The sequence below is a fragment of the Tetrao urogallus genome (assembly GCF_951394365.1).
Source record: "Tetrao urogallus genome assembly, chromosome: 2".
Taxonomy (NCBI): Eukaryota; Metazoa; Chordata; class Aves; order Galliformes; family Phasianidae; genus Tetrao; species Tetrao urogallus.
The window spans coordinates 91,597,774-91,622,790 of NC_136814.1; the positions used below are offsets into that span (position 1 = coordinate 91,597,774).

A 25,017-nucleotide genomic window follows, 5' to 3' on the forward strand; every position below is an offset into this window, starting at 1 on the left:
TTTGCTTATTGACACATAGCAGTGAATATCCTAGAGTAGAATCCATCATAGAACTTCAAATATGTTACTGTGAGTAGTTTCAGAGATCATGTTGCATACTCTGTGCCAGCTTTTTTTATGCTTCCCATCTGGTATGTTTAAAGTTTGCTCTGTCCTATTTTCCCCAAATGCAATGTCCTCCTTATTCAGACCTCAGATCTCAGTGCCCTGATTTTATGGCAATTTCTACTCTTCTTCATATTTTTGCATATTTCTCCTATGTCTATTTTGTCTGTTGAAATCTAAAGAAGCTCATTTAGATACATTTCTTTATAGTTTTTGGTAAAGGAAATAAGTAAAAAACTATGCCTCTGCATTTACATAGCGCCCAAAATATTTACTTTCTTATGGCAATTATATAAACAAGTAGTTGTTCTGTGTAAAAAATACTTATGAACCTCTCAGTGCTGTATTAATCAGGGTCTAATCTCCAACTCTTCTCTTCCCTATTCCTTCTTCTCTTTTTCCCCTTTTTCCTTTTTGATTTCCTCTTTCTTTTTCCCTTTTCTTCCTGAAATAATTATGCAGGCTTGTGTTTTCCTCACAGTTCTCCTTCTCCTGCAGAATATAGCATAAATTGTAGCATCAAGCATAGGGCTCTGTTAGAGAAGTACACTCATCAAGAGACTCTTCAAGCTCAAACAACCACTTTTACCCCCTTTTCCCTCTATTTTCCTATGCTTGTTCCTCCCCAGTCCTTTAACCCCTCCCTTTTTCCACCTTTAGTCCTTCCTGAATACCCTAGCGTCTCCCACATTCTAACAGTCCCTTTAAAACATAGTATGCAAAATTCTACAGAGATTCTCTCCTCCCTGCTTCTCACTGGTAGTGCTACCTCTTCTCAGCCATCACTCCTTCAGCATACCTGACATTCAGGGGACAGTTTTTTTCATTGTCTTATCTTTCATCCTCAGGTTTGTGGTCTAACCAATCTCTTTAGTGATCTCAGGGAATAACTGGTCCCATCAGCCTTTTTTTGATGACTTGGATAAGCAGACTATTCCATATGACATTTCTCCAATTCTGACTAGGGCTTCTGTGTAAATGGAGATTCAGCATTAATATTATATCAGAACCAGGATAAACTGAAAGCTTGTTGATTTTCATATGCTTTCTGATTCCTGGAAGCAGATGATTTGTTACCAAAACATGACCTTTATGAAAGTTAACTGGAAGAGGGGGTAGAAAAATTTCTCTATTGCAATAAGACACTTTATTCTTTCAGAAGTTTTAGTCAAGAGAAAAATGAAATCTAAAAATTTTGCATTCATTTAATTTTATTTTTTTCATTAATCACGTAATCTTCTTGGATGTAAATAAGCTATTTGCATCAAATAATTGCACTGATGAGTCAGAATAGTTGTTAGTACTTGTTAGAAGAAAAGTGAAAATCCGTAATATACCTCTATGTGTTCAACTATTTCTGAACTATGTCCAGTATTATCCTGAAAGAAAATTCTTTGTGCAAAGCATTATACCACATAAATCTAGGCTACTCATTATCTCAACCAGTATCACAGAATAATGAGATTTGCATATGGCTCATTAGAACTGTGTTTCAGTTATATCTGGCTGGTTCAGAGATATTCATTCAAGGGAGGTAATTGCAGTATCTCTATTAATGTGGAATGTTAACCAGCACCATAATGATGACTCTAGTTGAAGTTATCTTGAGATTTCCACTCTAAAATTTTGTTTCAGTTGCTACGCATTTCTCAAATTCTCTTTTTTTTAATGAATAATTTCAAGTGCAATTTCTGCCTGTGGGTGTGTACTTATAGAGAATTGAACAAAAAGCCTTCCTTTCTTTCTAGACTAAGAATTTGAAAAATCTCTCTCCAGACCATGCTTTTCTCCTAGATATTTTTTATCACCATAAATAACTCTAGTGACAAAAGTTTAGCAATAGGAGTTTGACAATGCTACCAAACATAACAACGGCCTGTTGATATCTTGGACAAAACACATTTTTTGTTGCATTGTAGACACACTTTTTTGATAAGTAGTTGTTTACATAAGCCAACAGTGATTAATTCAATTATCTTCTTGAATGTGACACATGCTTAACTCTCAAACATCAACTCTGCAGTATGCTGTATTAAAAATATATACCCTGACTGAAGAGTGTTTTACGCAAATAGACATTTCTCATTGTCATTTGCTAAATGAAGTGAAACTAACTCCTTGTTTTAATTATTCCTATTTTGTTCTGAGATGTCTGAATGAGAAAAATTAGGGTAGAGAATCACAGAATTATTGAAGTTGGAAGACTCCTTTCAAGTTATTTGAAAGACAATAGTTAAAATTTGTTCTTCCTTTAAACAAAAAGTGTAGACAAAACAGGAGAAGATCACTAAATTCTGGAACCTCTACTGTCTTAATATTGCTATTTTGTTGTCCTTGTTACTACTGAGACAGAGTTGATTTTTTCCTTCATAATGTCTGGTAAGATGCTATGTTTCGGCTTTTGGATAAAAAACACTACTGATAACAGACTGTTTTAGATGTTGCTGTACACAAGTGCAAGGACATTTCAGTTTTACAGGTTCATGTGATGCCCTGCCAGCAAAGGGTTGGTTGGAGGGCACAAGGAGCTGGGAGAGGATGGAATTCAACTGGACAAAGGAATATTCCATGCCATATGGCAGCATGCAAAAAAACACCAGGCTGGGCTTGGGGACTGGCTGGGCATCAATCAGTGGGTGGTGAGCAACTCCTTGTGCATCACCTGCACATTTATATGATCAAAATTGCTGTTAGGTGTTTTTTTCCTTGTTATGTGTGTCCTAGTAAACAGCTTTTATCTCATCCCACAAGATTTACTTTGTTGTTTTGTTTTTCCGATTCTCTCCCATATTTCCTTGGGGAAGGTAGGAGAATAAGTAAAGAACTGTGTGTGCAGTGCTGAGATTCTTGCCGGGTTAAATTTATGGTCTGAGAGTTGAAAATGCATGCATGTGTACCAGTTTTGCTTTGATGTGCCATTTGACTTATGAATGTTGAACGATACTATTCAAAGAGTGATGCTGAATCAAAGTTCCCTTTGAATTATTATGATTTCAGAGAAAAATCTCTGAAATTATGGCATTACAGCCAGTAGATCAGAAGTGTAGTTGTCAACTAAATTCAGTTTTCAGTGTTTCACTTCATTCTATACTTAACTGTGTTTTCTAAGCATCTTCATCCTAACTTCTCCCCCATGTACTTATACATGAGCTTAAAATGGGTCTCTTCAGCAGGTGACTTGAATGAAACTTGTTTGTGATATTGGATGATTAGTAACTTCTCTCAGAGCTTAAACTTTATGAAATGATGAATGATAAAAAGATAAATGATATGTATTATATTAAAAAAAATGTGTTGCATACTGTCATTACTCATAGAAAGTATAGCTCAGACTATTCACTGAACTATAAAGACATGTTCATTTTTTATCAAAACGTGTTTTACAGTCATTCTTTAGGAAAATGTTTAGGACTTCAATGTCATCTGTAAATCTTTGAACATAACCATAAGAATTTCAAATCAACTGTGCATAGCACTTTAAGAGGTTACGCAGTGTTGCCATGTCGGATTGTTCTGTACAATTTCTGCAATCTTTCCCAAGCACAGGAGCTTGAGTTAATTGGCTCTTTGCTATCTCAGTGAGATGATATTTTTTGCAGTCACCTCTGGCCAATGGCAAAGATTAGCTGTCCTATCAGCCTTACTTTTTTCTTACAGTCATCCATATATTTTTATATTCTCTTTTGCAGAGTTCTTTTTATATTCCTTTCAATGCATTGTACCTTTATTCACAACTTTTTTGGAAAATGCTTGAGGGGTTTTGAAAAGTCTGCTAAACTTAATGAGGAAGTGATATGAATTTCTTCATCTTTTGCACCTCATTTGAAATAGCTTTTGACATGAACAAAAAAAAATCTCAAAAATAAGTTGAGAGTTTCAATTAACTAGTGTATGGAAGAATTCTGCTGAAGGTGGTCCAACCTAGAGGGAAATCCAGTCAGGATGCTGCCTGAGTTCCTAAGGACATTTCAGAATCCCTGATATACTTCTGCTTTCTGAATGAGAAGAATAGTACTTTTTACACTAACAGTCTGTTTGACTTTGTATACTGTTGCATTTGCAGATCAGGATTCAGTGATGCTATGACAAACCCGTACAAAACCATTTCTGATAGTCTGTTATCATTTAGATTCTGTTTCTGTTTGTATAATTACCAAATATTTGGTTGTATTGCTATGAAATCAGAATTTTCTTTTCTCAGACATGACTAAATGAGTAATATACAAATACTCTTAATCTCTGTTACTTTCTGATCATATTGGTTATTAAAGTCATTTAGATACTGAACATATAACTTCTGTTTAAAAGACAATGGCCATTTTTCATTTATTTCTACTAAATTGTACATTTGAAGTAATTACAGCCATGAGACAGTAGAAATATTTACATAATTGATTCAAATTAATTTCATAATGAGGTTTCTATGTAAATCTGAGCTGATACTATTAGATGTCAAATGTCTCCTAAGAAAAAATTGGATTAGCACTAATATTATAAAAGTTACAAGGAGCTGAGACCTTTCAATACCTTGCAGGTTCAGACTCACTATACCCACATAAAGCTCTTATGCTGTTGCAAACACCCAAACCAAATTTATTTCTTATAAAGTGACTCAAAATAAGTAATAAACGGTAGCATAGTTCATTATAGTTTCTTGTTATGCCTTTTCTATAGAGGTTTATGACTTTTTAGCTCTAATTTTATTGACATATTTTCAGACAATGTTCCTTTGTTTCCACAGAAGAATCTCAGTTATTTCAAATCTTTCAAATAATTCTGTCATAGCAGGGAGGAGTTCATGCCAAATAATTTTAAGAAAAATATTTTTTTGTATGTGACCTATTTATTTCTTCCCTAACACATATGTCAGTTATAGTGAGTTTATCCTTGTCTTAATGAAGACAAATTCAGTAAGATTGTTCAGTCTATATAGAGGATACTACGTGCTGATATACTTTGAATGTAGTTCTCTGTGAGATTCTAGATTCTTCTTTTTTTCCTGCTGTATCATCTTAGTCCGTATTGTCTAAAACTCATCTCTACTTGGAGGAGCTTTATTTAGAAACCATAAGTTTCCATTGTATATATGTCTTGCCTAGTTGAAAGCAGCTGTATGATTCCTTCTTACCTTTATCCTTTTAATTCTCGTGTTTTGAAACAACAATTCCTCTTTTGCTGCCAAGGAAATCTGAAATTAAGATCTTGCCTCTGGAGCAAATTAAAATTTTGAATTGACTTTTTGTTTGGGTAATCCAGCCTTAATGGGCTTCTTAGTTTGGGATTTCATTTAAAAAGAGCCAGAAAAAAAAAAAAAAGCCATATCAGGATGTTTGTCATATCAGAGATGATCTAACCTTATTTAAGATCTTTGCACAGCTTTTAAAATGTACTTATATCCCTTTCTACCCATGCTTTTGATTTATTACACCTGCCTCATTCATACTTCCAAATCACACGACCTCAAGTCAAGATGAACCAGGCTTTGAAATTCTGTATTTCTGCCCTCTGAAATGATAAGGCAATGTGCCATATCTTGCCTGTAAAAACTAACTAAATCTAAGTTTAGAAATAATTATTTTGCAAAATCTTTGTGAATATAGCAAAAGCTTAACTGCTCAAATGACAATGTCATTATTAATTTCCAGCAATTATTTGAATTTTGTTTTATGCTGTATTTAGGGAGCTCTAAAAGGACTCCTCACCTACTGTCTTTAAATATTGTGTTCATTGCATGACCTAACCTCAAATACCTGCAAATATAAAGATGTTACCCCTGTCTTATGAGAAAAGTGACTGAACTCTGCCAGGGATTTCTTGCCTCTTTTTCATGCCTAAAGTAAAGATACAAGTTTCTCAGTTCCAAATTTTGTGACAGCTAACCTTACAATATCCTCTACACCAATCTCAAAGTACATTTTTCTCTGTATTTTCTTGCACACTATATTGAATCTATAATGTATTTTATTGAATTCACTATGCTTGATATTCATCCCTTTGTGCTTTATTGAGTGCAGTGTAATCTTTAACCTATAACAAGCTTTCATTTTATTTGGTGCATTAGATCTTATTACACCTTTTTATTTTTCGGGGGGAGAAGTACTCATATATTTTTCATGTAATATTAATATTATTTTGTAATGATATATTACATAAACTTTTGACAGAAGGTGTTTATCACCATTTTCATTTTCGAAGTGTGTTTTTATGAGTCTATAGACTTTAGCATAAAATGTCTCCTAAAGGATGCTCGGAACCAGTGTTTTAAAGCCTAGTCATTTTAAATATTCAGAAAAGAGGATTTGTGTCCAATACATATGCCTAAAAATAGAATCTGTACATTCATGGGCATTACAGCTTATGCCCGGGCTTTAAATCCTTGCAGAGCTCTTGTGAGCTGGATTTGCCTACTTGAACTGAAAGGGAGCAATACTGGTAACCTGCCCAGTAGCTCTTTCTCCAGCATTATTGTAGGATGCTAAATGAACCTGGTTAGTATACTATGTGCTGAACTTTGCCACTAGTTTTGCCCTGTCATTTTTTCCAGACTACAAAAAGAAGTACTACCATCTTGTTACTTTCAAATTAACACTGCTGTTAGTCATGCTTGTGAACAAATGAGTGATGAAAAAGGCATTCTGTACACAGGAATCATTACTATTCATCTATCAAAACATCGAATGATGTTTCTTTTTTTTTCTTTCTTTCTTTTCCTTCAGATTATTACTTTAAGAGATTATATTCCCAAAATCATTGGCCCAGATGCTTTCAATCAGTATATTGGCCTTTATAAAGGTTATGATCCCACAGTGAATCCTTCAGTTTCTAACGTATTTGCAACAGCTGCTTTTCGTTTTGGTCATGCAACAATCCAACCGATAGTAAGGCGACTGAATGCACAGTATTTAGATGATCCAGAACTCCCACATCTTCATTTGCATGAAGTTTTCTTTAGTCCTTGGAGGCTTATTAAAGAAGGTATGTTTTTATTTAAACTGTTTTTTTGTTCTTTGTGTGTTTCTTTATTTTGTTCTGTTTGCTTTTCCCGTAAGTATTACAGTCTCTTTAACATTGCTGGTCTTAAATTAGGAATAAAAACATTTATTTAACTGCACCACTGATTTATGTTGTTGAACATGTTCCATAGAATTAATACTAACTGAAACAATTATTTTAGGTAAATAGTTCTCTTAATAAAATAAATTACTCTCCAGATTGAAACAGCCTGATGGACTGACAAAAAATTGATCTTTTGTTTGCATTTTTGTGGATAAATGTATTATCAGATTGCCAAATTTTGTATCCCTGATGAAGAAGGTGGAACATTTTCATTGTATTAGCACAATTTCAATCTTAAGTAAATTTTTGCTTTTTTTTTAATGTAAAAGGCTATGTGGCCAGCATTTAAAGGCAGAGAAGCATACGTGCATTCACATTTGTTGAGAACAATATAGTGGTTTATATACATGCTGTAACATATTATTTTTATGTTTGAAGGAGGCTTGGATCCATTGATAAGGGGTCTTCTTGCACATCCAGCAAAACTGCAGGTGCAAGGTCAACTGATGAATGAAGAGTTAACAGATAAGCTGTTTGTGTTGTCCAACAATGGTTCACTTGATTTATCATCACTGAATTTACAGCGTGGCCGTGATCATGGACTCCCAGGTCTATTGATTTTTCTTAAATCTTCTTCCAATCAGCAACAGAGATACAAATGTTTGTATTTGGGATGTAATTGTAAGTTTTTACTTAACAGATTTTTTTATAGGAAACATAAATCTCTTTAAAACACAATAAGCCACTATTTTCAACTTTGATGGAAAAAAAATATTCCCCAGCATTTGAAATTAAAATAACCTCCCCAGTCTGCAGTCTGGAATGTGAAAGACTAGTACTGATCAGTAGATCTGGGTGCTCCTGGCACCTGAGACTCCTTCCTGCAGGATTCAGCTGCAGAGGAGTGGGGTTTTCTGACTGCAGCACCTACTTGGAGTTGCAGTGTTTCCAGGAGTGGTTAATGACTTCAGAAAATGTACACCTGACTTTTAGAAATATTACATTTTTGTGCCTACTTTTTGCGTTGGATTTCTTACTCTAGTTAGCCCAGGGTAAGGCTGAACTAACAGTCAAGGACCATGAGCCCACCAGACCATGGGTGTACAGAGTTAGAGGAAGACTGCTGGAGCTTGGATCAGTTTAATTACAGCAGCTGATAAAACATACAGTATGTTCACAGTCCTGTGTAAAATCCTTCTGTAACTGTGCCACAGCCTGTAAACACAGAGGCAACAACCCTCTGCAAAGCAGACAGAGACTCTTTCATTTGTTTTGTAAAACTGCATCTTGATCCCCTACCCGATCAGACCACTTGTCTGCATGAATAAGGAACAAATGCAGTTGCGCTTTTATGCTCTGAGCCTGATGTCCTACACACAGAATACAAGTAACTGATTAACTAAGGTTGCTGTGTTTCTGGGTGACAAACCTCTCCATTTCTCCTGTTAAAGCTGTGTGACTCTGTAGCTAGGAATACGGACCTGGCCAATAGAAATGAAGTCGGACTCCAGCCTGGAGTTTAAAAGTCTTAGCCAAATAGGAATAGAAAAGGAGTTTTGATCTCCAGGACCAGAAATGCAAGCTTTACTGGGAGATGGAGAAAATTAATTGCAGAGATGTAAAAGAATTGGAAAAAATATAAATTTTCCAGGGAACTGGACATGTCCAACAACAATCTCCTTAGTAAAGAACCTTAGGTGCTAATGTAATTCAGAGTTTATTCCTGGATCTGAAAATCTGCAAACAAAATGAATGCTCCTGCCTGCATTAGCTCAAACTATATACCTTTATTTCATATGTGCATTGCTTAAATATGGGGGAACTTAAAATTCTTGTCTTCCTTCATGAGAATGATGTAATATTTTATACCTTGTAGTTGCAAATCCTGCTGTAATTTCTCTAATCATTTTAACCAATAACAGCAGGACTATTTTTGGTAATAACTGTCCATGATTGTAATTAAGGTTGTCAGAATCCAGTGCTTTTGAATGCATTAATTTCAAATATCATGCCTAATAGTAATCTAATCTTCCTTTTAATCATCATATTTATAGGTTATAATGACTGGCGAGAATTCTGTGGCTTACCAAAACTGGAAACTCAAGCTGATCTGAATACAATAATAACTAATCAGAAAGTTACTGAAAAAATCATGGAATTGTACCATAATCCTAGCAATATTGATGTTTGGCTTGGTGGTTTAGTAGAAGACTTTCTACCAGGTGCTAGAACAGGTCCCCTGTTTGCCTGTTTAATTGGAAAACAAATGAAAGCACTAAGGGATGGTGATCGGTAAGTTTATTCATGATGCTGAATCTTTTGTGAACCACTCAGCAGCAACTGTTATTTTACAGATACTTCTTAGCATGTAATGCATTATGATGCTTAAACATACGTTTAATTATGTAAACAAATTATTCACTGCCAATACCTAATTTTTGCATTAGTCTCTCCAGTTTTCTTGGATAAACCTTTCCTTATTCTTCTTTGATCTGTGTAGTCTCAAATTCAGACATAAGGATTGTTTCTGCAACACTGAGATGCCCAACTTTGAAATTCTGGTGGAAACTCAAGGTGCCAGCACCAGTTAATTGTGCCAGGAATGCATGTCTTTCTGTGTGAATGGATTTACAAATCTTAACTATCCAATCTCTGAGGGATGCACTAGGCTGAGGATCCTTAACTGAAAGGATCTCAACATTTCTCACAGAAAATCTGTAAGAAAAAGGAGAGTTGCAGTGAAGGCTTCCTAGAAAGGTAAATAAAAGTACCAGGTACTTGGTCTTATGGGTATTAGGAATGCAGAGTGCTCCCAGAACTGCCATATCAGACACACCAGAAGAGGCTGTCACTTCACCTAGTCCTCTACAACTGCCACTGTGGTCTGTCTTCTACCTTCATATCAGGAAGGCAGAAAAAATGCTATTTCAGGCTTCAAAAGGATTTGAGATGCTGCTTTTATCTTTCTTACTTCTGTTCCTGAAGCAATTATAAAACCAACCTTTGTTTTTCATTTTTGTCATATACTTATGGCAGCAATTTAAAGTCTCATAAGAAGACTAATTTTAAACGACTCACACCACCTTAGCAGTGGTGTTTAAGTACATCTGGCCCTTGTGCTCACCTTTACACTCCTCTCAGAAGTGAACAGAAGCCATTATGTAAATAAGAATCCGAAACAGAATTTAAATGTCAACTTTAAAAAATGTTAATTAATTAGCTTACAGGAAAAAGCAATATTAATCAAAGTTTGTATCTTATCAAAACAAGGCATATAGACAGCAAACATTCCACTCAGTTGCAGCAAAAACATGGTTGTAAGTTTTCTGAATTGCAATGGCATCCTTGACTCTATCTGGAGAATGATGATCTATTGAGACCCTTTCAGACTTTCTTCTTTTATCCAGTGTATCCAGTTAGTGCTACTAACATTAATCAGACTTAAGCATAATTTAATGTGTTATCTTTAAACTGAGAAAAGATTAGTTCTAACAGTAAAAGAACACCTCAAGTTCGTGCTATAAATTTTGTGTCTACTAACTTAAGTGGGAAATGTTCGGTTATTGAGACTATGATACTGAAGAAAGTTAGGAGTATGTAACAACTTATTGCAGTTGTCATAGAGTAAGCATAAGAATGAAAAAGTCCAAAATTTATTGCAGTGGCTTGCTGTATAATGCGTTGGATATTGTATCTGCACTGGTAGCACTACAAGCATACGAGATATTTGTTAGATAAACGTACATGTTAGTAAGTAGGAATTTCAATTTAACTGACTGAATGCCATCCTCATAACCTTAAAATCTACTGTCAGTATCCTGATGAAAAAAGGATTTCTTTCACCAGTGTAATAAATCCAGGCCCTTATGCTGGGTTTGACCTTAGCCTATCTTGACTTCAGCCAAATCACCTGGAAACAATAGTTTTTGTTCCATCTGCTGTTACCTTCTTTTCTGTTCCTGCTCTGAATCCTTGTCTGATCTCAGGGTTTGAAATAACAGGGTAAAGACTTTGTACCAGACTGTACATTCTTAGCATAAGAGGGTTGTGCCCCTATTTATATTCTTCTTCTTCTTCTTCTTCTTTTTTTTCTTTCTACTCTAATCTTGCAAAATTCACCTGTAAAATTTTCATGACTCGCTACAGATCTGCTGGAGCAACCTCTGTTAGAGCAATCATCTAGCTGCTGGGTGGATTAAAAATAATGATCTGCTCAAACCTTCTCAGCAGTGCAGATAAAACTGAATTTTCTGATGAAAGTAGAACAGCTTTTTATGAAAGAGAAAACTGAAGGGTGTAGGGGAGCTGAGTAGTGCAAAGCCTTTAATGACTTTTGTTATAAGAAGGGGTCCAGGAACAGTCAGTGACATTTCAGAATGTTTTGAGAAGTCTGAGGACACTGCATGTTGGAAGCAGAAGGAAAACACCTTTTCTTCTCTCTCCAGCCCCCCACTCTCTTCTGTACTTCTTATCATAGTGTTTCTGTATTGTGCAACATTTGACCTATCCTTGGTTATGTAGATTTCGTCCTACTCCAACACAGTAGGAGAGCAGGAGAGTTGTCTCTTCAGACTGTCCCACTGTAGGTAACTAATTGCCTCTATCTAAAGCTGGTTCTGAAAAATTGCACACATACACAGTTTATTTAAGTGAGTTTCCTGAATGTGAGTGGCTTTTGACTTCTGAGTAGACTTCTGTTAGCAGAAAAGCGAAATTAGTCCTGAAAAGCCTCCCAGGGCACACTAACAGCCCCTACGTTTCCCACAGCACAGAAATGATTATTAGGCTTATCGCTTTCATTGAACAGTTGCAAGGTTTGTCATTTAACACATGATGTACATGCAGGTTTTGCACAAGGTCCACACCCAACATTGCGGTTTCCTTCTCATCAGGGGGATGTAAACATTAAAATTACAGACATCTCTAGAAATCCCAGTGCTTTTCCTCCAGTATTACAGATGAACAAGTCCTATGTTAAATCTGAGACCAACTGGTGATCACATCCACACTCCACAGGTGGTGGCTCTAGGTCATGTTAGTCCAGATCCTACCTAGCAGTAGGGAAAACTCCATCTGTCCTGAGCACCACTGGGAATTATTTTAGCAATATAGCAGTTCTTAACATGGATAAATACAAATGTGCTATCAAACTCTACAAAAATGTTATTTTCTATTCATTACGTCTTTATGTGTAAAACTGCAACAAACACAGTCTCTGTGATCTTTCATAGAGTATCCCTTTCTTTGTTATAAAAATTATAATATCTTGTTTATCTTTTTTCCTTTTCAGTGTTTCTTTTCACTTTCTCACTAAGCCTCTTATTGTTTTTATAATTATTTGTACATGTGCATATATATATATATATATATCGTGTACATATAGTAGATACACCTTTCCACCAACTGATTCTTTCCTTCTGCCAGCATGTTGCTGGTGTGACCAAGAGGAAGAAGCTGCTCCTCTCTCTAATTTGTGATCAAAAACACAATTATGACAACATTCTGCTATAAGCATTCTAAATACCTACAACTTCTTAGCAAATGAAGAGCTCCATGTTATACAGAGAAGCATTCAGCAATAACTTCATAGCAACAATTCTGTAATGGCAAGAAAAGTTCAAATGCTATGGTGTGTATCTATTATGGCTACTGCTGTGATTCTCCTGTAATTATGTTTAAAACAATTTATGAATTATAAGAATGCTGGTTTACATAAGATTAAGTATCAAATTCAAATAATTTGCATCAATTATTTTTTTTTCCTCTCAGTACTGCAACATTCTCTTGTGGCTACAAGCAACTCAGCACATGTGAATTAATTAATAGTTTTACTTATCTTACTTTAACAAACCACCTAAGATGACTAGTACCTCAGACTCACAACAGCCTTCCTGTGTCTTGTAAGATGGATATGTAAATCTGCAGATTATGGAGTTTCAATTTATGATTCTTGTATCCACTTACATTTTGTTGTAATTATTATTTTTTTTTTTTTTTCTCTTCTTATGTAGGATATTCTGACAGTAAGAGTAATCAGCTATTTGAATTTAATCGTTTAAAAATATTTCTATCAACCTTTCCAGATTTTGGTGGGAAAATGATAATGTTTTCACTGAAGCTCAAAAGAATGAACTCAAAAAACACTCTTTGTCTCGCGTGATTTGTGACAACACAGGGATTTCTGATGTGCCAGTAGATGCCTTTCAACTTGGAAAGTTTCCACAGGATTTTAAACATTGTAGTAATATAAATGGAATGAATTTAGAAGCTTGGCAAGAAATCTTTCAGGAAGGTAATTTGGTAATTATCTTTTTTTTTTTTTTTTTTTTTTTTTTCTTTTCTGATGGGAGAGAGAGTAACCTATAGTTAGAGCACTGACTGTGATTATTCAGGTCTTGAGTTCCAGATCTGTCATGGAACTTTACCATTTCTGTCACTTAGAAATGAGATCTAGATCTTTCTCTCCTTTCTCAATTTCCTCCTCTGTAAAAGGATACTGTCTGCCATCTTCACCTTGATAAAACAGATGGCTTTGTGAAATACACAAACATGCTACCTGGGGCAGGAGTTCTTAGGAGTATAGAAAATAAATTAAGTAAGATCTCTGTAGACCACACTGCTTGGAGGTAAATTTATCTTTACAAGAATTGTAAGTCAGACCTGAAGAATTCCATATAAATTCTTGTCCAGTAATGAACAATTAAATTCTTGATCATCTTAAAGCATGTGAGTAATTTCACTGAAGTTAATTTATAGCAATAAGGAATAATAATGTCCATTTTGAAGGTAAGCAGTATGTTTTTAAAAAGTGATTTTTTATTTGTAGAAGAAAAGTGTGGAACACCAAAGCATGTGGAAAATGGTAATTATGTATATTGTTCAGAATTTGGAGAATCTACAGTGACTTATTCTTGTCGACATGGATTTCAGTTACAAGGAGAAGAGCACTTGAGCTGCACAAGTAAAGGCTGGAACTTTCAGACTCCCGTTTGCATAGGTATCTCTCTGGATATATGTATTTGTTTCTGAGTTTTCTAAAAGCCCATCTAACACTGTTTAAGAGAAGCAAACTCCTTTCATTTCTTATCTTGAAATGTATTGTTTAAATGTCATTTTTCCTTCGTGTTCCTCATAGATGAGTGCAGTTTGTATGACAAAGATAGTCAGTCTACTACGTTTATAAGTATGATGACACGATAATGCAAAAATGCTAGTGATCCAGAGTTGCTATCTTAATCTCTACCTGTGCTGATTCATTGTTAGGATTGATGACAGGGAAATGTCAATTAACAACCAGCAGGAAAAAAAAAAAAAAAAAAAAAGGTTTGTATTATACATTACTCCTTCCTACATTCAATGTAATAATGAATCAGACTGTTGTTTAAGTCATTTTCCTAAAGTGGTTCAGTGAACACTCTAGATACAAAGTGAACTTAGTTCTTGTAGTTGGTGTGTTATCCTAATCAGTTAAGCAAAAGTGACAAAGAAACACTGAATATGAAAGAAATTAAGCAATTTCATCATCATTCTATTCCAAATTTCGTCCCTTAAATATCAATGAAAAATTTTGACAGAAATGAATTCTGCAGGCAGAAAAATGGAACAGTAAGAAGTCAGTTAAAAGACATTTCATGAACATTTTAAAAAGGAAAAAAATTCTGATAATTTATTTACTATTTTCTCTCCTATTTTTGCTCTATTTTTTTGCTATTGAAAAGAGGACTGAGAGAAAGAGAATATGGAAAATATTTTGTTGCAAGACATTCCCTCTTCACTGCTATGAGGAATGAACTCTCTCAGTGTTCATATTCCTAATGAGAATGTTCTAATGATATATGTGTGTGTATTTCTATACACATACTCAAGCTGTTGCACCTCATAAGAACGTGAGAGAAAATCAAACCTGAAAAGGCTGTATTTAGGAATATATTATGAACTGTGTTAAATTATTTGAATGTAAGGGCTGCAGCTGATTTGCAATAAAGTGTGCTTATCAGTATTTCTGTGATAGCAGAATAGAAAGCTATTTATTCTAATTGCATACCTGGTATATCAGAAGTCAAATGAAATTTGTAGCTCTTTCCTTTATTCATATCCTACTTATTTGCTGAATCTCACACACATTAATACCATATAAAGAAATAAAGCTGTTAAATGAATTATAATAAAATCTTTTCATTAGATTAATATTCTGGGTACAAACTGAATAAATAATTTATATGAATGAATCATTCCTTGTCCTAGTTTCTTTTAATATGTTCAGCAATGTAAACAAAAGACTTTATATTTGCTATAGGAAAACAAGCTGCTGCATATATTAAATAAGAAATGCCTTTATGAAAAAAAAGCCATCAAACCCCACTTATGCAGATGCTACTTCAGTTTTATAGTAGAAAGTACTTTGTCCCATGCATGTCTGTGCAATGTGTTCCCATTCTTCTAAATGTTCAGCAAATTAGGAATAAGTCAAGCAATATAACGAAGAGCATCGAGCTTAGCATTTCTGCAGATGGTTTCAAAATTATATGCTTCTCTGGAAAAGACGGAGTGGCCTGCTGACAAAAGCATCAAAATTTGAGAGCTGTTCATTTCTGCTTACTAACTTTGGCTTCGATAGAAATCATCTCTATTGATTCAGGAAGACATTTAGTGCTAGACTGTGCTACCTTCTTACATTGTGCCATCTTACATTGGATAGATAACTGTGTTTACTTTGTTTTAATAAAGTACCACAGTCTTTGAGCAGTAGGGTAGGCTGGTTAGATCTGACATACACTATTTCATGGCCATAAAACTAATTAGTTAGTTAACAGATAACATGAGTATGAGCTGAAATAGAATCTCTGAATTACAGCGGAGAAAAAGTCTGTTCAGGTTTTTCTTTCCCAGTGATGAAATCTGTGGGAATTAAAGTAAAATGTGGTCTTGAAGGTGTAATGATTACTAAGGACACTTCATCCTGAACAACAGACTAGTTTACTACTTCATAGAGGCATTATGGGAGATAGTATTTCTTAAGGATTTGTAAATTTAAGATTATTCTTTATGTGATCACTCTTTAGACTGTCTCAGTTGACAGTTAGCTTTGGACACAGCTGCTGCTTTGTATTAAAATTTAAGAAAGGATCAGGTTTGATCCCATTTTCAGTGACAGATTTCCCCAAGTGGTCTGAGTGACAATGTTAAGCTAAGCCAGTAAACCATTTTTACAGGGTCACTTTCTAATACTAATACTGATGGGGGAAAAGAAAGGAAAAAAAAGAAAATAAAGAGCTACGTGGACAGAAGTAGCAGCTGAAAAATGAGGTAGAGAATGAAAGGAAAGGAATATAACCAAAAAGAGAAGGCACTGAAGACTCAGAGATTTGTCTACCTATGGGCTTGCAGTGTTTCCCAAGGGAAGGAATCTGAGGTGTTGAACACACTGGCAAATATTGCATAGCACTGATGGAAAAAAATCTAAAACAGTACTGGATGTTTTTAGGAAACCAAATGAAGTTGCATAAGCAAATATTGCACAGAAGGAAGAGAGATGCAGAAACATGAAAAAGACTACATTCTTTCTCTCATTGTGTATTTTCTTTCCTGCACTCCACACTGATTCCTCTTTTGCATAAGACTGAAAGCAAAGGGACTTGAATGGCCTCAAGGAAAATGCATTTATGTGCATCTTCAAGTGGATAAAAATGGATAATTGTTCATGTGCTCATTGTTCTGTCAAGATATTGCTATTTCACAGAATTTAAATACCTTCTAGGAGCAATAATTTTTTTCAGTATTATCACAGATATACCCAAATCTAACCTGGATCTTAGACTGTTTAAAATAATGTCTGGAAATATATATAACCACTTCAGTGTTACTATTTTTTCATTATTTCTATGGAATATGGTATAAATAATGTTTATAGAAGAACTGGAAGTTTTAGAACATAAACACATTCAGCTCGAAAAGTAAAAAACAAATCAGAAAAGGTAAAGGGAATGAATATCAATGTGTAATGCACAAAAATATACTTATGAATACTTGTAGCAGATGTGCATAAATTATTAATCCTTCTCTAATTTGTATAGATTATTGATCACTGTTTGTTCATTTTGCAGACATCAATGAGTGTGAAAATGAAATTAATCCACCATGCTCTCCAACTGCTAAATGCATTAATACTAAAGGCAGCTACAAATGTCTCTGTGCTGAACCTTACAAGCTGGCAGAAGATGGAAGAACATGCACTGATAGCACTAATGAACCTACTGTCCATTAAAACTTTCTCAGTTCTTTTTTTAACAGTGCTGTAAAAATGTTAAAATTCAGATGTATGAAAGAACTGTTAAAATACCTAAAACTTTCTGCAGATAGTCTTGGTCATAAATATACCATCAGATTCTGTAAAGTAAATAAATGTATTGAATAAATAACATGAAGAAGGTTGTCATTCCCTGTTCTTCATTTATTAAAAACATTATTTTCTGACAGTGTATATGAAGGGTGATATAATCTCAGGTCACCTGGTTTGTTCCACCTGTTACATTGCAAAACAGTTTACTATAGCATAATTTGCACATTTTCTTGATCTCCATAATTCCAGCACCCCTGGAATATGCATTGTGTCTTAAATTTTAGGTGGGGAGCATTAGAAGAACTGCCCACTGATGCTGAGTAATATTTGTTCTGGGGAAAGAGAGACCACATCTCCCAAAAGCTCCGTGAAAACTTACTTGCAAACCTAAGTGGATGAATATTTTCTTTGCCAAAGTACCCAAAAGAAGCACAGAAACTTTAAAGCACTCAAAACTTGCATATTCAGTACTGTATATTACTAATTATAATTAGTTTTGGAATTTTATTGATGGCACATTTCTCATTACCTCTTTCAATGAGTACCTGAATTATGATATTGGATTGGGCTGTCCATCATTGTTATTTGCACAAGAAAAACAGAGGACGATAATTCTTCAGCAAATCTATCTTCTCACAAACAAACAGACAAAAGAAAATCATTGATATGATGTATATATAGCTGATTTTCCCATTGTGCTTCAGAAACACTCTTCAAGCCTTTTTTTTTTTTTTTTTTTTTTTTTTTTGCCTATGGATTTATTTATTTCTGGAATAAAAGTAAAAAAGAATGATGCAAGTCAGTGAGAGTTTTTATCTTTTAAAATACCATAGAAAGAGAAAAAAGAAAAAAAAAAAACAAAAAAAACAAAAGAACAACCTCACTTGAAGGTGTTTCTTATCTATATTTACAGTTGTATTTCATTACCCATTCAACCATAGTCACATTTTTGCTACTCTAAACCCAGAGACAAAACCTGCCTTCAGATTGACATAAAGAGATTAGTTCAGTGGTGTTGAGGTGTTGAGAACAGGGATTATATATGAATACATTGCACTGGCATGAAACCAGGACAGCTCCAAATATTAGTTTTATATTTCAAAGAGAGGAAACATAACATTGCACAGTACTAAGTGATCGTTACCCCAAACCAAGCCAAATGTGCTTTTTTGAACCTCATTGGCTTTCTAACAAAAGCACAGAGGTGAAACTCTTCCCTCTACTCTCTGCTTAGCCCTGGAGTGGCAGCATCCAGAGTGCTTTGCCTCCTATTCTGTATTCTCCAGAATGATAAAGACATGGAGACATGGGGTTACCAAACCGAGTCTTCATTTGAGTCCAGGGAAGAGAAATGAAATTAATTAAGGAAACAGATCATCTCTCATACAAAGGGATGTTGAGAGAGCTCAGACTGTTAACCCGAAGAGGAGAAGGATCAAGAAGGCCTTAATAATGTGTGTAAATGTTTTTTTAAGTTGAGGGAGGGAAGATTTAGGTTGGATATCAAGGGGAAGTGTACAGAGAGAGTGGTGAGACACTGGAACAGGCTGCCCAGAGAGGTTGTGGATGCCCTGTCCCTGGAGGTGTTCAAGGCCAGGTTGGATGGAGCCCTGGGCAGCCTGTAGATATGGAGCTCAGTAGCCCTGCATGCAGCAGGGGGGTAGGAGCTTCCTGATTCTTGAGGTCTGTTCCAACCTAAGTCATAGAATCATAGAATCATAGAATCGCAAAGTTGGAAACGACCTGCAAGATCATCTAGTCCAACCATCCCCCCATTCCCAGTACCACAGGCTACTAAACCATATCTCGTAGCTCCTCATCCAGGCGCCTCTTGAACACTGCCAGGGACAGCGACTCCACCACCTCCCTGAGCAGCCATTCCAGTGCCTGACCACTCTCTGAGAGAAAAAGTTTCTCCTAAAAGTCATTCTATGATTCTACAATTTAGATGAAAGACACAGACTTTCCTTAGTAGTGCCCATTGACAGGAAAAGAGGCAATGGGCACAACTTTAAAACCATGCATTCCAGCTGGACATGAAAACACTTTTTTACTGTGAGGGCGACTGAACAATGGCACGTCACCCAGATTGGTTGTGGAGTTTTCATCCCTCATGTTATTCAAAACCTTCATGTACACAATCCCAAGAAACCTACTTAAACAGGAAAGTTTAACTAAGTTTCTTCAAAAGAAGATTCTGTCCAACTTTAACAATTCTGTGATTCTGTAATTGGGTATGATGAAAAGAAAAATGATTCTAGCAGTATTTTGTGTGGTTTCTTTGTAAACTAGTCCTAAATAGGCATGTGAGCACATCTCACTATAGTTTCTCATACTGTTTCCACTGAGAAAGAAGTAGTTAATTAGGTACTTGATAGAAGATTATTCTGAAAATTATTCGTATTAACAAGTGAAATGAAAACAACACAATGAGTCAACTGTATTCTATTTCTTCAATTTCTGTCTTAGAAATACTTATGAAAAATTATACTGAATGTGGAAGGCTATAATAAAGCTGTAGGGAGTTGGTCAGGAGTGGTTAAAGCTTGTTAATTAGGCAGGTGTTGGTGAGTTGTTGTGTTGCTTGTGGGATAATTGTCTGCACGCAATTGGATTGTTAGCTAGACATCAGTCAATGAGTATATATATATATACACATACATATTATATTTTGAATATATTATATATATCTATTATACATATCATTTATATTATATATATATTATATAGTATGTAATTATATTATATAGTATGTAATTATATTATTATCTCATTTTTGTTTCTCTTTTCCTTTTCATAAAAAGTTTTTATCTCAACCCGTAAGTTCTATTTTGTTTCTAATTCTCTCCCTCATCCCACATGGAAGGTGCAGTGAGTGAATGGCTGTGTGGTGCTGGAGTTCCCTGCCAGTTTAAACCACAACTATATGATTAAATAATTATATGTTCCCACCTTCAAGACAATGGGAAAAAGTTTGGCTTTATAAATATATATATATTTTTTTCAGATCTCAAGTGTAAGAGGACTCCAGATGTCTTTAGCCACTATTTACAAAACAGTATATAAAAACATAAAATGCATTAAAAAGAAACTGAAACAGCTGTATTAAAAATACATTCAGCCTGAAGACTAGTATGTTTTAGGTGACTGATGGATGAGGATTATCCAAAGTGCTCTTGGAAAGCACTTGTGTAATTCAGTGAGTGATATAACTTGAACTCTAACTTATAACTGTCTTCTTCCTGTACATGCTGTGGGAAAAAAATAAACAGTATTTGTCTCTTTCACTGATTTTCATTCAAAATGCATTGAAGATTTAGTTCTGTCATTAGAGGTGTTGTAATGTAGTCTGAAGGAATTAATGTGAATGGGTTTAAAATTAAGGATCAGTATAAGTGTGAAAGTCTCATCTTCATCTCTGTAGTCTTGATGAGTACATTAACGTCATCTCCAATTCTGCATACTGAAGCAAAAGTAATTTCAAACTGGTGAGAAACTCATTCTTTTTTATCATGCTGTTTCCCACAGTGCTAACAATTACTTGTCTGTTTCAATATAAATATCCATATATATCAAGTCTCTCTCTTAATTTTTAAGACTATGAAGTGTAGCTCACTAGGTAGTAATTACACTTATAAACCTTCTGTTTTCCTGAAGCACTTCAGTCTTAATATTCTAGGAGCATTGCTCTGAAAAAACTAGGTCTTGGATACTTGGCTTTCCTCCCTCTCTATTTCACCTGTTTCTAATAATCAGTCAACTGGTAGTATTTACTGCTAAATCTTCATGAGAACTGTTACTCTTGTGCTTTCATGATAACTATTGGGTTCAAGATTATGTTGTTTCTATTTGTCTTTCTCTTCAGATAATGTTTACATCTGGTTAATAACTTCTATTATTATTATTATAGCTTGAGATTGGGAAAAAAATATTTTGACGGTCTAACATATTTTTTAGGATATACATGAAAAATAAAGCTAATAAAAATTGTCAGCTCTTAGTGACTTGATCAGAGGACAACTCCCACTCAGATAACATCCTTAACAGTTAATCTCAGAGACCAAATAGCTTGAGAGAAGATACAGAGATTAGAGTGGAATGTTGGGTTTACTTGTAATACTCTAATAATAGATCTCCGAAAGACCACAGCAAAAAGTAAGAGCTGGCTCCCTCTCTACTACTGAAATAAGATCTAGCTAAGATATAAGATCTTATATATATATATACATATATATATACATACATATATATATATATATATATATATATATATATATATAAGATAAATCAGAATGAAAATGAGAAATTTTGATTCATTCGGATAAAAAAGTTAAAAAATGTGATGATGAGAACCTGCAGTCTGTAGCTCTGGGTATTGACTTTGTGGTTACTTGTGAATGAGTGCTGTATATGCTCTTTTCTGGGTAAGGGTGCTTAGAAGGGCTTTCAATCAGGTTATGTTTATTTACATTGTTTGTTCTAAATCTCTGAGGAAAATTGTCAACATAAGTGATAGTATATTGCAGTGCATACCCTCACCTTTTTTCTCTCTCAATTTAAGTGTGTTTTTAAAATATATAGCACATATGAAATTCAGTTCTTAAACAGATTTTTGGTGTTTCATTACTATACACGTTCTCTGTAATGAATTCGGTTCTGAAACTGGAAGTTTGCTTTCTCCAGTGAGTAAAACCAGAATGAGGCCTTCTATATTTGAAGCAACTTTTCCCCTTTCTTGCTTTAGGAGATCAGCTCCCCAGGTGCCCAAGACACAGCAGAAAATTTCTTCCAAGCATTCATGCTATGGTGGCAAAGTGACCCAACTGAAGCTATGATCCCCCAGCCTAGTACTGAGAATGTGTTCTTTTATTTCTACATATTGCAAGCAAAGTTGAGTTCTTGCTTCCTATAAACTGCATCTGCACTGCTGCAGGTTTTGCTTATAATAAAAAATGTCCTCTCCTTCCTTATTATTTGACATTATCACAAACATGGATTAAAAGGGGAAAGACAGCAGAGACCTGGCCACGCCTCATGATATCTCAGCAAGAATGCTTTCCATTTTGGAGTTACACAAGTACAGTATCTTCTTCTGACAGCAAGTAATCAAGGCAGGCAGGAAATTTTGTTACTAACCCAGTCTAAGGACTGTACTTTATTTTTTTGTTCTGAATTTTATGACACCGACAGACTGTAACCTTTGGAGAAATGTTCTTATCTTTTTGCATGCTTGTACCATTATGTGAAAACATCAAAGCCACGTAAATCCTGAAAATGATACTTCTTTAAACTTTTCTATAAGTAAAATGAAGGAGAAAATGCAGGATGCTCTAAGTGACTCATCATAGTAGGTGCTTTAGCCAACAAATTCTTTTGGTACTTTGAAACTCTGCACCCTACAGGAGAAAGAAAATCAGCTGGTTTGAAGTGACAAAACCTGTGAGCTGTTTTCAGGATCAGAGCATGACGAAGAGGACAGATAGAAGCAGAAGACTGCAGCACTTCATATTAGAGGTATACTAAACTCAAACCATTATTTCATTCCACTAGTGACTGAGATCTATAAAAGCAAAAATGAAGTGCATGAATGTAAGCAGAATTGGAGCTTGTTTTTAAAATGCTTAAGAGCTGTTACATTATTTTCAGATATGTCCCCTCTATTACATTCTGTCAATGATAACTATAAAACTGAGTTGTGATGTGAAGTGTTCACAAAAATTGCTTCGTGGCATTTCAGATTACATAAATACAAAGTTTTGCACATTTATTGTAAGTTAAGAGCATTGAAAATGACACAGCTAAGTTACAAATGTTATCAATATTTTAAATCTTCTGCAAGGCTTTTGAGGAAAGCTAATGAAGAATTACCTTTCCTACTTTATTCTTTCCATCCTGGCTCACAAACTTCAAAGGAACTTGTCATACCTAGTCCAGAATTCTGTCAGTCTTGTGATTATACTCTCTGAATACTGAAAATAAAAATGAACTGATGATGAGACTTCCACGTTGGAGGGTCACCTTTATTTTACATGGTGCCTCTCTAGAAGCATACACACCTGCTGAGCTGATGGATGCCCACTCCCAAGACAGCAAACCAATTTTACTAGGATACAGATGGCAGCTGAAGATGCATTGCATACCCATCACTGCAGGGAATCAAAATCCACCCTCCAGGAAAGCTTTGACTCTTTATCACAATGTACCTGTCTACAGTTGGTTATACTTCTGTTTGCATCAGAAAGACAGCATAGTAGAGTGAAAAAAGAACAAGATGCTCTGGCACTTGACCTGGATTTGTTGCTGGGCTTCTGAATATGTACCAGCACAGGGTGTGTGGATATGTAAATTTGGATCCCAAGTCTGTGCACACAGCATGGACAACCAACCTGCACATAGATCCTGTTAACCCAGGCTTAAATTAGAGGCACGAACTTCAAGGCAAGCAAGTCAAGAAAAGCTAAAGGTGTTTCGAGTATTTCCCCAGGGTGATGCTTTACACTTTATTATATGATGCAGAGCAAATGGTAAGATTTTAGATCATTGCAGAGCAATTTATGAAGGCAGTGCTCAGGTAGGACGATCATGCTCTTCCCATTCTAATTTTATGTATTTCATACACTAGCTTTTTTGTCATATATGTAGCCTGCAAGGTTCTTCTCTGCCTTTTTATCATAAAAGTGTGGAGTGCTGATCCTTTATTTCCACTCATTGTTTCTTAAGGTTACTATATTAAGGGTAATGAACTATCAATTTACTGTTTTGATTGAGGTGTGAGATTTGGCCATGAAGGACAGGATGAACATTATCTTCTGAAGAACAAAATAAATGATAATATTGGTTCAGTAACATGGAAATGGCAAGAGAGATTTCAGCCGATGTTTAAAATGAACTGTTTTTTCTTCCCAGAACTTATCTGTTGTTCAGCTTGGTTGAGAACTATACGTTGCAAGGGCTCAGTTTCACATCTTCAATAATTGTTGATGTGACCGAAATAAAACTGTTGTATTTTCTTTCCTTTCTGAGCTCCTAGAAAGAGCTCAAGAATCATGGACATTGCTGCTCTCTATAAAGCCAAATAGCAGTAAAAGTAAACAAACATGGGCTGAGGTTAGTGCCCCAATAGGTGAGTTTTAAATCAAAGGTACTGACCCATATTGGCCATTAAAATCCCATGATCCTTGGTGTGGAGAGAATTAGAGCTGTGGTTCAAAGTTCTTGGGTTCCACAGAGCTTCAGGGAGTTTCTGACATTTTTCACTGATTTGACAAGTAACCAAGATGTCAGCTGGAAAATATTTTAACATTTCCTTCTTTGACTAAAACAAAATATCAGCCTATAGCGTTAAGAATTTTATCTTTTTTTTTTTTTTTTTAAATTATTTTAACCATTTTGCACTCTTGGATTAAATTTGCAGGACTTACCTGCTTTCTGTTATTAATTTTAGGAAAAAGACAGAATTCTCAGCTGGCTTAGGTAATCTTACACTTAGAATAGATCTGGAGATATCCTTAGTTTTT

General features: G+C 35.0%; 1 protein-coding gene across 1 annotated transcript in view; it reads left to right on the forward strand.

Moving 5' to 3' along the window:
- TPO (thyroid peroxidase) overlaps nt 1–17,425 on the forward strand; it is a gene marked incomplete at both ends in the record, with an annotated part of 40,867 nt that extends 23,442 nt beyond the window's left edge. Inside the window, 6 exon segments of the mRNA XM_079532739.1 lie at nt 6,822–7,080; nt 7,600–7,770; nt 9,216–9,453; nt 13,245–13,453; nt 13,988–14,158; nt 17,265–17,425. Of these exon segments, the coding sequence (XP_079388865.1) occupies nt 6,822–7,080; nt 7,600–7,770; nt 9,216–9,453; nt 13,245–13,453; nt 13,988–14,158; nt 17,265–17,425 (1,209 nt within the window).
- Between the last annotated feature and the right edge of the window lie 7,592 nt (nt 17,426–25,017).